The 14177-nt window shown below is 39.2% G+C and overlaps 1 protein-coding gene across 5 annotated transcripts in view; it reads right to left on the bottom strand.

Moving 5' to 3' along the window:
- RAPGEF6 (Rap guanine nucleotide exchange factor 6) overlaps positions 1-14177 on the bottom strand; it is a 178722-nt gene that overhangs the window by 74673 nt on the left and 89872 nt on the right. For all 5 annotated transcript variants that reach the window (XM_045822778.1, XM_045822788.1, XM_045822816.1 and 2 more), the window contains one exon: positions 9829-9960. In XM_045822778.1, coding sequence (XP_045678734.1) covers positions 9829-9960 — 132 coding nt within the window. The remainder of the gene's footprint in view (positions 1-9828; positions 9961-14177) is intronic.

Raw genomic sequence — 14177 nt, 5'->3', positions numbered from 1 at the left:
GGTTTACAGTCTAGCAGGGCAAACCACCATGTAAATTAAGAAAGAAGTGTAACACAAGTAAAGAGTAGTACTGAGAAGTGCTAAAACAGACCAATTGTGAATGACTGAACAAATACTGGTAATTTCCCAATAACTTTCTTGAATCTAACATTGTATCAAGAAGAGCAGAGATTATTCTAACCAGTCTTTAATGTAAACTTACGTTTACAACTTCAACACTGGAAATATTAGTCTCAGATACTTGTAAAGGAACTAGGGGGCTTTAAAATAACTATACAAATAAAAGAAAAATTTACCCTTTGTGACAGTATGGACGGACCTAGAGAACATTATGCTAAGTGAAATAAGCCAGTCAGAGAAAGACAACTACCATATGATTTCATTATATGTGGAATCTAATGAATAAACTGAACTAACAAGGAAAATGGGGACAGACTCATAGATAGAGAGCAGGCTGACAGCTAGTGATGGGGGGAGGTTAGGGAGTGGAGGGACTGAGCAAAAAGGAAAAAGGACTCATGGACATGGACGACAGTGTGGTGACTGCTGGGCGAAGTGGGGTGTAAGGGGACCAAATGGTAATGGAAAAACACAATAAAGATTAAAGAACTGTAAATATAAATACAGGGTTGGCCAAAACATTCGTTTAGTTTCTCCCATAAAATAGAAGAAATTTTTTCATTTTTACCAATAACTTTATTGATTTGGATATTTTGAGTATGTTGGCTATCTCCCACATGGTATAACGTTGACTGTTCTCAATTAATGTCTTGATTTGGTCGCTATCAATTTCAACTGGTCTACCTGACCTTGGAGCATCGTCCAGTTAAAAATCTCTAGCACAGAACTTTACAAACTACTTTTGACACATTCAATCAGTCATAGCACCTTCTCCATACACTGTAAAAATCTTTTTTTTTGCATTTCAGTTGTGTTTTTACCTTTCTTGAAATGATAAAGCATAATATGTCAAAATGTTGCATATCTTCTTCCATCTTCAACACTAAAATGACTACACAAAAATTCACCAATTTTGGTTAAGTTTTTTTTAAATGCATGCTGATATGACAGCTGTCATAATGCAATCTAACAAAATTGTAACTAAGTGCTACTAGGGCCATCATACAGAAAAAAACAAAAGAACTTTGTCAGTATAATTCATTGAAAATACTGAAGATGTCTTTTAGGAAATAAAATTTGTCTTGAAGTGGATTAGTTGGCAATATTTCTAAATATTATACTCATTTGGTATATATTAAAAAGCACGAATACTGCAGCAGTCACGGAAAGAAACTGAACACTATCTTCAAATATTTCAGTCTCATCTCCTATACTGAATATTTACTAGTTTTGTCTGCCCAGAAGAGGATATTGCTTCTTTTAAGGAATTCCTGTTCTCCAACTTAACCCAGAGATTACAGTGGGGGGGGGGGGGGGGGGTTAGTGCCCTGCCCCTGGCTATGTAAACTAAAATAGGCCTCTTCTCTGGATTTTTATAACTGAAGTTGAGGGGCAGAGTGTCCTTTTTCCTCTGATCCCCAAATCTGAAGAATGTGATGCAGAGCAGCCTATAGCCACATGGGAAAGGCTTTCTGTGGTGGGAGAAAATGGAACTAATAGGCAGAGAGAGGGGCAGGGGAACTGGAAGTACACTGAAAGAGGCAGACACAGGAAAACAGAGACAGACAGAAAAGACACAGATCAACAAAGCAATAGAAATAGAGCACGCAGGACAAAGACAGAAAGGGCATTAGCACAAAGGGCGTCTGTGACAGAAAGTATCACAGGAGACAGGCAGAGCAGGCAAGCCGCAGGGGGCCCAAGGATAAGAAACAGACCACAGACACCTGGAAGCATCCAGGCTCCCTGAGACCAGAACTGCCTCTGCTTTCTCTGTGGGTCAATAAATTACCCTTTCTGGCCGTTGTTAATTCAAGTTAAGACTGATACCCACAAAAGAGACCCACTAATTTGTTTTCTAAGATACTATTTTATACTTCCTTTGGATTTCTGCACAGCTTTAAGTAACAGAATGAATACTGAACTTAAGATCTGTTAAGATTAGACAACATAGGATAATACAGGAGCAACCCTACCTCATGACTAGTATGCTCTCCTAAGTTATTTTTTGGCTATGAAACTTCAGAGTTTTAATGGAGGGTATTTCTGAGTAATATATCTTCAGAATTACAAACCTGCTAGTAGATTATAATCTTTTTACAAAGACAGTAGTTTTAATTTAAACATGTATACATGCTAAAATGACTTCTCCAAAAACCTAACTTACAAACACTGATTGTGAATCCAAAGAACTAGTGTTAACAAAACCCACTACAGCAATATTTTCTATACAATTTAATTTTTTAAAATATAGAAGCTCATCCCTGCAATAGCCTTTTTCTACTTTATCAATTCTTGAGGACAATCTACCATGTAAATTTGGGTTCTTAAACCACCCTCCCCTCAACTCAGTCCTGGGTTTCCATCCCCCGACCCAGACTATTTCAACCTAGTCTCACTTCTCACCTTTTAGATTAAGTCGAATAAAAAGATTATGTCCCTGGCTGGTATAGCTCAGTGGATTGAGCACCGGCCTGTGAATCAAAGGGTCACAGGTTCGATTCCCAGTCAGGGCACATGCCTGGGTTGGAGGCCGGGTCCCTAGTAGGGGGCATATGAGAGGCAACCACACACTGATGTTTCCCTTTCTCTCTCTCTTCCCCCGTCTCTAAAAATAAATAAATAATAAAAAATGATGGCTCATAACAAAAAGACAAGATGCAATTCAGTCACCTGGACACCAGGGAAGGCTTATCGTCACCTACCTGGGAAGTGAAGACAGTTAAGGAAACAGTGCTTTAGAAGTCACAGGGAGGTACTGGGAGAAGGCTGCTAAAAGAACTCTCTTGGGAAATGCTGAAGGCCATGAGTAAAGATTTTAATTTATCCTTACAACTGCCTTCTCTTACCCGTATTTTTTCAAAGTAGGATACCAAGAAATAAAAAGCTGAATACAATTAGTTATGAGGACATACCAAACTGTTAAAATGTTAAGAGTGTACAAAACAAAGATGGTGCCAAAAAAGAATTAATAATAATAATATTTAAAAAAAAAATGGTTGCCAAAAACAGGCCAGGAAATTTTAAAAAGTTGGTAATTTTAAAAAAATTACATAGAGTTATGTAGCTAGAGTCCACAGTCTGATTCTCTGGCTAAATGAAGGCAAGCCAGGTTCAGGTAAAGGCAGATATGATGGCCACCAGGAATGGAGCTCACTGAGCGATGCTTTTGAGAATGCAGTTCCTGGGTAGAAAGTTTAATTCTCTAGTAACTAGATAAGAATTTTTTAAAATGCACCCACAATGTCCAGCATACAATAAAAACTCACTAGATACTTGAAGAAGCAGGGAAATGTGATCTATATAACCAGTAGAAAAATCAATCAATACAAACAGGCCCAGGAATGATAGAGATGATGGAATTAGGAGAACTTCCAACATTTATTAAGAAGTTCAAGGACTTAAAAGAAAATACAAACATAATTAGGGAAAAATGAGACATCTCAAAGTTATGCACACTGTATGAAGTGTGAATTTGAAGAAGGGCAATCAAAAATAGCAAAAATGAAGCAGATAGGAGGAAAAAAGTCAAAAAGAAAATTCAACAGAGCCTCAGAGATGCATATGATAATATCACAAGTTGTTACAAGAAAGGTAGGTCAAAGGTATGTATGCCATACTCATTAAGGCAGGCAACACACAAGATGAGAGCCCTGGCCTTTCAACTACTTTATCCTGGCACATGGAACACAGCAGACCATCAGGGAGATTATACTAATGAAGGAAGTAAAAAAAAAAAAAAAAGTATACTGGTGAAAGGAATAATAAAACAAATATTAAACTTCTTGTGTTTTTCCTTTCCTACAGTATGAACATATATGAGTAATATATGAATGCATATGAAATAAATGTAATTTGGTGAGGTAGATGGTAAGAGACATCTTCTGATGACTTGGCAGTCCCCAACTAAACCAACAGAACATTTCCTTTTCTTGTTTGCATCCAGATAAACATGAAGCTATAATAAGGGGAACTACAGGTTAGAAAAAAAAAAGTTACACAAACAAAAATCACATTTTCTAATTTAGAGCACATATTAAGCCAGAATCTTGGGCTTTCAGCGCTTCTATCTTCTGCATTGCTATTTTCAGTATTTCACTCCACCTTTTTCATGGACCACCTCATCCTCATGTTTCTTCTTTGTCTTTCTGGTCAGGGTAAGAATTCTGTGAAATGAATCCTTCACAACAGCGCTGTCCAGGCTCAACCATTCCAAAATCTCTACAACAGGACAGGCAGGCGAAATAAAGCCTCCTTTGCCCAGGATAACCAAGCTTTAGTTAGTAGTGAGTCTTGAAAATAATATTGCTTTCTGCCTACAAATGCAATTCAACTAAAACAAACAAACAAAAAAGCCTAGATTACTTCCTAAGAGCCAAAACTGTTTTCAACTTAGCATGGGATACACACACACACAAAATTCTGCCCTCTACAAATATACTATGATAAAAAATGTCAAGTGTATATGCAACGTGACTATACCAAACAACAGAATGGAAAGAGACATGACACACAGGGAAACTGCTGTGGGGTTCCCAGATGTGTGAGAGAGAGTAAAGATGTCATCTAAGCCAGCAGTCCTCAATGTTTTTGGCACCAGGGACCGATTTTGTGGAAGACAATTTTTCCTCATACCAGGGTGTGGGGTAGGGGAGACAGGAGGTGGAGCTCAGGCAGTAATGCGAAGCCATCCATGGATGGGGGCGGGTTGGGGGCCCCTGATCTGGGTGGAGCTGCTGGCAGAGCAGCGTGACCGAAGCCTTGCTAGGAAAGGGCAAACACAGTCATGGAATAGATGTTATGTGTTAGTCATGGACCGGAATCTATAATGTGCAAGTGGAGAGCACTGGAATACAAAACCAGATTTACAGATTGTGCTGAGAAGGGAAAGACTTGGAACTGGAATACAAATTTGAAATGAAGAATGTAAATCAGGTAACCGTGAAACACTGAAGCTTTTTAAATGAAGAAGTAAAAGCCCTGTTTTTTGTATTTGAATTTATTTCAAATACAAGTTTAAAAAAAATAAAGATAATGGGTTTTAACTAGGACATGGATATTTTTAACAGAAACACTGAGGACAAGGGGAAGAAAATGTGTGGTTGGCCAAGCCAGATGAGGTGTCAAACAAACATCCCAGAGACATGTGGCACCAGAGGCTGGAGAGACTGGGCAGCAGAGCTCTGAATTAGTAGTAATGCTGTGAAGTGACACCTGAATTCATCGCTGGGATTTTCAGAAGCATGCTTACCTCTTACATACAAGCAAAAATTATAGGTGGGGCATAAATGTGTGCCTCGGGTTATTTAAAAGCACAGTCATGTGTCACTGAAAGACAGGGGTTCGCTCTGAAAAAAGGGAGGTGATCTGGTCCTCGGGCGGTCCACAGTGCACTCACACACACAGACCTGCAGGTGCAGCCTACCACACTCGGCCTGCATGGGACAGCCCACTGTTCCCCGGGCTCAGGCCAGCGCAGCATGTTACTGCATTGAGTATGGCAGGCAACTGTAAGATGATGCTAGATACTGTTGTTTGGGTATCTAAACTTACCTGAAAGTAGAAAAAGTACAGTAAAAACACGACATAAGTGTGTGTACGCACACACACTGAAGACTGCTGAAGGAGGACTATGGGAGGAAACACCACTGGAGAGAGAGCAGTCCCTGGCGGGGGGGCGGGGCGGGAGGGAGGGAAAGAAGTGAAGGAACAGAAAGGGACGGCAAAGATGGAAAGAGATCTGGGAGGTAATGCTCAAGAGCAGAAATAACAGAAGGGAGGGGAAGTATAGACAGAGGGGGAAAGGGGAGGACAGAGGAGGATGAACTGGACTGGGAGGAAAGACAAAGAGAAACGGAGGGAAGAGAAGTGAGTTAGTGCTCCACAGTGTGAGTGCTTGTGCCTATGTGCAGGGGTGGCCTAAAGCGCACCCCTCCTCCCCAGCCCTCTCCCCTGGCTCCCCTGCTGACTCTGGGTGGGCACAGGGCGAGTAGAGAGCATGGTGGGCTTCCTCCTTAACTTAAATCACCTGGACCCACCTTTTCTTTCTACATCATAAATGTTATGTGGTGCAAGACTGTAAGTTAGTGAAAAGACAAGGGCTTCAGTTCAAGAACCCACATGTCTCAGTGTCCCAGCTCTTGGACAGGACTGAAATAAATAGAAAAAGGAACCTAGAAAGAAGCACTCCTATTTTGTTTAAGCATTGTTTCAGAATACATAGAATATTTGACTCAAGAACATTTGAACATATAAATGCATACTTTTAGCTACATTTTAGGGTGATCTGATTAAAAACATATTCACACCAAAACCATTACTTGCCTTTTTTTTCCAGACTGTGGTAACTGCTTTATTTGAAGTTTCTTTGAAAACCAAAGGCTTTTATTTTTAAACCGGAAGACACGAGAACTCCCAAGAAGGAAATGCACAGGAGTACAGCCACATGTCTGGCCATAGAGAATGGTGTAAATAATTTTCCTGTTAAGAACTGCTGTCAGGATGACTCTCCTCTCTTTTCACCCTAACCCTCCAAATTAAAAACACTTGCACTCCTTTACAAGGCTCTGCTTCTACAGTTACAAGCTATGACTGGGTTGGATGTCCACTTTTAAAATCTCCCAAATGCTGAGAATTTGGATAACCAGACAAAGCCCTTTAATTGCTGCCGGCCAAGGTACATAAAATGGGAACACACACCTGTAACTAAAGATTTAATAGGTGTCTCAAGAAGGTCTAAAGTCAGGAAAAGACTAAGGGTACAATACTGATTGTGAAGCTTTTTTCTTCCCTGTGTTTTAGTCCTGAGGATCTGACTGCACATATACAATTTGGTTGGTTATCCATTTTTTTTTTTGCTGATCTGGGTTTTTTATTGTAGTCTAGATTTTTTGCATTTTGGGGGATATATTTTATCAATCTATTATTTTTGTTCTTATTCCTTTTACCCTTTACTAATCATCCCTTTAATCTTTTCCCACAATTTTATTCAACTTTTGTTTAACTGTACACCCTATTTATATCCTCTTTAAAATTTGTTAAATTCAGAAATAATGTTCATTGAGAAACACATGAACATTGAGAAACACATGAACATGACAAAAGCTTAAGGACATAATAAAAAGTACCCACAAACCTACCACCAGTAGGTAAACATTGCTACCATTTGCTCCTCTTGGATTCAGATTTGCATTCCATGTATACGGATACCAAACACATGTAAGTATGAGTGCACAAATATTTACTTAAAGATTCTGATTTATTTTCCTTCTGTTTTTATCTCTGTTGGTTTGCTTGTTTTAATCTTTATACTGAGTCTATCCTTTGGCTATTGTCCTACGCTCAACTAAAGCCTCAATCTGAAATTTCTTACCTGTTTTGGCTATTCTTAAAATATTTTTCTTACATTTTTACATATTTGACTTTGGTATTATGATAATTTTCTCTTTTAAATTCCTGAATTCCCGTTTTCATTCTAGAATTTCATTGTTTTTGCTCCTTTTATCTGTTCACTCTCCCTAAATTCACTGAGGTTTACTTTTATCTTATTGGTTACTTTGTAAGTTTCATTGTGCTATCATTTAAATGTATGAGTCCACTTATACGACACGCTGGAAAATGCAAAGCTTTAAGGACAGAAAACACTGGTGGTTGCCAGGGGCTGGGGCTCAGGAGAAAGAAGGGACCATCTACAAAAGGGCATAAAATACTTTCTGAGGTGATGGAAATGTTCTGTCTTTATGGCTGCTATACAAAAGAGGATGAATTTTATTAGATGTAAATTACATCTCAGTTAACATCAAACATATGTACACAAACACAATTAATGCTACAGGATGCAGAGCTGATAGGATTTGATGCTGAATGTGATGGCCAAGGGAAGAGAGCCAATGGTGATGTCCAGGTTTTGGGGACATGAAAACGCATCTTCTTCCCTATGTAATGGAGGTATTCCTTTGACATGCAGGACAGCTGGCAAAGATACCTGTCCACAGTTTAATCCAATATTAAAATGAAACTTTTAAAAGTTGGAATGATGTGTAGAGGGTGCTACTGAGGAAGTAAAACAAATGGAAGGCTGGAGCAGGTCAGCCACTTACAAGGCCATGGTCCTGTTGCAAAAGGCCTCCAACCATACCAGTAGGTGTACTCCAGCCCCAGCTTCAGGTGGGTGAGCTGGCAGGTGAGCATCCTGTAGATGCTAATGTAAGTGCAATGCTGCAGAATCTCCTCTATGATCTTGCCAAAGATAACCGTATGCAGCCCTTCACTAGTTCACAGAAAAGTACAGTGACCTGGAATCTCAATCTACGTGATACCCTCGTATCCCTTTTCTCAGTCATCCAGGGTTCTGTTCCTTGCTCCAAAAAGGTGACCATATCTGGCTTAGAAATGGATATGCGAGTGAGACTAGGTTATCTATAGTCTGTAGAGATGTGGTTAACACCATATCCCTGCTGTAGAATCTCTTCTACCAAGGTCCAGGCAATCCCACTTATCCTGGGAGAAATCTATAGCCACATCCCTGAACTTCATCAACGCAGGAGCACTTTCCTCAAAGTTCTTCTCTAGAAAAAAACACAGAATCCAGAGAAGACAGGACTCTACTTTGACTTTTAGGTGTGCAATGACTGTTATTTCTTCCCTAAGATGATACTTCTGGGGAAGGGCAGAATGCATGGAGTCCAACAATTAAGCAAACACACAGTAAGTGCTCCCAGAGCCATGTATTATATTTAACTTTACTTTAAAAATATTTCCTGTTGTGTTTACTAGAAATTGGTGTACAGGGAGAATTCTTTACTCTATCTATTACAAACGTCAGGTGGGGTGATGGTGATTGCCAGAGCAATGACTCTGTGCAGAAGACCATGCACAAACCCAACATGGGGGCTTTCTCCATCTTGCATCTGCCTACAAATCTCCCTTAACAAAGGAATGCTGGTTTTCCTAAAATATCTGAATCTGGGTAACTCGGCAGAACCACAGTCTGAAAAGTTTTCCTCAGACGATTCTATTTCAATAGATCGGTACTATACCACAGCCATTGATGATCGCATGCGGCTGCTGGGCACTTGAACTGCAGCTCGTCTGAATTGAGATGTTGCTGTCAGTTTAAATACACTGATTACTGATGACTTAGTATAAAAAAATAAAGTAACTCACTCATAATTTTACAGTACTGATTACATGTTAAAATGATACTATTTGGATATATTGTGCTAAATAAAATATATTACTAAAATTCATTTTACCTATTGCCTTTTTTAATGTGGCTACTAGAAAATTTAATACAGCCTTTACAATACAAAAGCAACTCTGATTTTCCTCATGACTTTACTTATAGAAGACTTACACAGTCATAATAAAAACCTGCCTTTTCATAAGTTTATGTTCAACTGAACATAAGTTCAGATGTTTAATAACTAATTTTTTTTTACCAAGGCAAGCATTACATGGATTCTCCTGGATACAAGAAATTAAAAAGAACACTAGGTTCATACATTGTTGGACCATATTTAATCACCCTCAAAAGACAGATCATCTCTTTAATTAGGCTTGCAAATTGGACAGTAATTTGTAAATTGGACATTTTCCCAAAAACCTTATGCCTGAATTTCAGACCTTACTTAAAGACATGTGACCACCTATGGCACAAGCACAGGACACTCGGCAGAACACACGACACACAACCCCCCAAGCTGTTACCTGATAGATATCAGACAAACTGCTGCTCCCAGAGTCACTGGCGATGCTACAGCCAGACTGACTGGAGGACACGTGAGTCACCTGTGGGTGAGCGCTGTCTGCAATGTGCATCTTTGTAAGATCAGCTGGAAGCTGCAGAAGAAAAATAATTTAAGATATTCTAAATATCAAACTTCACCTTTATAAGAGTTCATGACACAATGTTAACTTCTCCAACAAATTTTTGTCTTATGTGTATTACTGTGCAACTTCATTTCTAAGGTAAATTCTCTATTCTTAGGAAAACTCCTAGGAAATGATAACCAAATTGTACTCTGATACTATTAGGCAAACCTACTGTGAAAGCCCACTTCACAGTAGTATTTTAGAATTTTCAAAAAAGACTACCACCAGTAGCAGCATTTCGGAGGAAAAGCCTGCCCCCCCACCAAATCGGCCGTTACCACCGGAAAGAGAAGGAATGCTGCTATGCACCTGCATGCACACACACCAGTGCAAAACTGTGGCCGACACCAGTAAAACGGCAGCATCTTGAATTAAAGCACAATATCCCATGACCACAGTGCAAATAAGGTAGAAACAAGTAAAAAAACCCCCGATAACATAGAAAATGATCATGTACTAGGAAATTATAAAACAGACCTCTTAAGAGTCCACAGGTCAATGAAGTAATGCTTGGAAGTCAGCAAATATTTAACCAGAAAATTGAAATGCTATATATTAGAACCTATGGAATAAGCTAAAGCTATAGTTAGAGGACACTTTATAGCTCTACTATGTGTATTTAAAGAGGCAGCAGAAAATCAATGTGCTCACTATAACTGTTTACAATAACCGTAACTGGTTACAATTAAAAACTAATATTGATGGAGTATGGAGTATTCAAAGAACTTTCTCCCACTTTGTTTCTAGTGTTTAGATACAAAGAAAAAAATATCATGTAGGAAAAAAGTAGATGGAAAGGCAAAGACTGAAAATAGTTCTAAAATGTCAGACATTTGGTTGTGATGTCAGAGGTGAGAGATTTTCTATAGACATTCTATACTCCAAGATGCCCACAGAGATAAGGTCAAGGAGAAGAAGGTCATCCGTACAAGTAACACAATGAACCAAAGGCAGAAGAGCAAGTCTGCAAACTGGCTTGGAAATGATATTCGTAACATACTGAGCAATCTCTACCCTACTAGACCCTAAAAGGCAGGCATTATTATTCTCTCTACTTTACTGATGAGAAACCAAGGCACTAGGACTGGCAACTTGCCCTAAATCTCACACTCAAGCAAGTAGTGGAGTTAAAATTCAGACTCACATCTATCCGATTCTAGTACTCTCTACTGAACTCAACTTTGTGCCAGGAACTCTGCTGGCAACATAGTGATGAAAACGATGGGTTCTACCTATCTGTACTGCACTGGGAGCTCAGTACAAGTGGAGAGTGGGCACAGATGTACAAGCATGTACCATCTAATGGAAACAATGATGGTGAACATGCAGCTAACATTTGAGTACTCACCATGTGTCCCAAATATGTAAACTGTTGAAAATATATTTCTAGGTGAAGGAGAAAAGTTAGTCCAAAAGTAATTTCAGCTTTATCTACAATATCTAGCTGAAACATTTAATTTTCATGTGGAGGAAGCATTCCTCTATTATACAAATAATTTGAAATATTTTCAAAACTAAAAACATATACACATACACATATTTGTGAGAAAATTTTTCTTTTACCTTCTCTTTTAAAAATGGCCACAGAAACTGGAATGTATTGCAATTCTGTAACCCTTAGCAACTATACACATAGTACACATTCTATGAAGTGTGTCCGGAAAAAATTCAACTATTCTTAATATGGATTCACCACTATTTGTTTAGCATTTAACTACTGAAGGATATTAGGGTTGCTTTCAGTTTTTGACTATTTTTTACTAGCATTGTTATGAACCTCTGTGTACAAATATTTACATGGACATACACTTTCATTTCTCTGGAGTAAATACATATGAATAGAATGGCTGGATTATAAGTCTTAAGGTGGACAATAGACTTTTACTTATTTTGGATATACAAGGTCTTTCTGGAAAAAGCCCAGCCACTCTTAATTTAACAAGAATGGTTTGTGTGACATCAATGTAACCTGGCAGCTGAGGGGACTGGACTGGAATGCGCATCTGTGAACAATGATGACTTCATTATACTAGTTGGTGGGGGTGGTAGACACTGTTGAGTGAACATGTGTACTGTGTGGCTGGCGCACTCAAGATGACTGAGCAAGTAGAGCAAGGAATCTCCATCAAATTTTGTGTTAAGTTTGAACATTTCTTCCGGAAACTATTGGGATGATTCAGAAGGCCGTAGCCATGGGCAACTGGTGATTGGCAGCCTCATCACAACATGCCTGCTAATGCATCACGTCTCGTGCAGAGTTTTTCTGGAGAAACATCAAATCACCCAGGTGACTTACAGCCCAGATTTGGCACCCTGGGACTTCTGGCTTTTCCTAAAACTAAAATAACCTTTGAAAGGGAAGAGATTTTCAGACTGTTGATAAGATTCAGGAAAATATGACAGGGCAGCTGATGGTGATTGGGAGAACTGTATGAGGTCTCAAGGTGCCTACTTAGAAGGGGATTGAGGCATCACTGTCCTATGTGCAATGTTTCTTGTATCTTCTTCAATAATATCTCCATTTTTCATATTACATGACTGAGTACCTTCTGGACAAACTGTGTACACATGTACTTTGGAATAAAACTCAAGGGTATTAGTGGTGAAGCAAAGGGGGTGGGAGTTTAATAGCTGAATAATTAGAAAATAATGTTACACTGTATGCCCCTTCGCTCCTCACAACAAACAAGCTTTTCACATAAGGTTATCTACTTTAGTCATCAAACAACCAGGTGAGGTAGATGCTATTATACTTGACTTACAGATGAAGAAACTGAGAATCAGAGAAGTTATAAAGTTGCCCACGGTCATACAGTCAGGAAGCAGGGCAACTGAGATCTGAAACCCCTAGGCAGCCTCACTGTAAATCTGTTGCTCTTTCCTCCCAAGTTGTTTTTTGACATTAAGCTGGGAGTTTTTAACACCCAACTGTTTCTATTTTCTCTACAGGAAAGGAAGCAAAAAGGAAATGGTTTTCCTCTAATAGAAATTCTTGATTTCTTAAATCATCTCCTTGTCTCTCAGCTTATCTGTCCCTTTTCCTTTCCTTTCTGACTCTACCAGAGTTTTATGACTGACCTTTCAACCACAGTCTCAATTCACTTACCCCATCACCTTTCCAACCTCACTTACCCCACCACCTTTCCAACCTCACTTACCCCACCACCTTTCCAACCTCGCTTACCCCACCACCTTTCCAACCTCGCTTACCCCATCACCTTTCCAACCTTGCTTACCCCATCACCTTTCCAACCTCGCTTACCCCATCACCTTTCCAACCCTACCAGGTCTACAAACTTTCCCTTTTCCCACAGTTCCTTCACCCATCTCCTATACCTGAACTTCTGGGCTCTGCTAGAGCTCCCATGTCCATGGGGACTACTGTCAGTGTTTTATGTTGGGGACAGGAAAGTTTCTTAGCTAACAGCTTGAATACAGACACATTATGAAAGTACATAGTCTGCTGAAGACTATGTATACAAATAGAGTTTAAGAGATATATTAAGAAGAGGCTACAGGTAGGACATAATCTTGAATATCAAGCTGGGTATTTTGAATTGGATCCCTATGGGCAACATAGAGCTACTGTAGGTTTCTGGCAAATGCCGTGACACAGGAGCTGCTGTATGTCTCAGACAGGCTTAATCCAGCAAAATGTTTAGTTGTTGACTCAAAGTTCTCTATAGGTCCAGACAACTCCTTGGGGCAACTGTTTTATATGCTCTCTCATCTCAACATGGGGGCCACTTAAGTGACAGCAGCAGGGACAGAAACAACTCCAAGAGATTACTAAACCTTGCCAGACATCAGGGAAATAAAATTTAAATGATTTTCTTTTTTTATCAGATTGGGGGGGGGAGTAAGTCTGATAAAAGAACATACAAGCAAGGCTATGGAGGAAAACGACAGTCTCACAAATTGGTAATGGGAGTTAGAAATTGGCAGAGCTCCTCTGGAGAGCAATTTGAAGAGCAGCCACTTTGGGGAGTAAATATAAGTTTTACTACATGTTAAAAATATATATCTTATGACTAAACAAGTCTCCTTCGGGTACATACTCTAGAGCAGCACACAGGTGCACAAAAATGCGTAAAAACATTCATTAAAAACTATCTGTAATGGTTTAAAGAAAAAAGAAATAATCATTAAAAGTAGAACAGCTATACTGTTGTAAGTCTGTTATG

Source organism: Phyllostomus hastatus, unplaced genomic scaffold, assembly GCF_019186645.2.
Source record: "Phyllostomus hastatus isolate PE091 unplaced genomic scaffold, TTU_PhHast_1.1 phas_contig_150, whole genome shotgun sequence".
Lineage (NCBI taxonomy): Eukaryota > Metazoa > Chordata > Mammalia > Chiroptera > Phyllostomidae > Phyllostomus > Phyllostomus hastatus.
The sequence above is the reverse complement of the archived record's forward strand: the minus strand, read 5'-3'. Positions and strand labels throughout refer to the sequence as shown.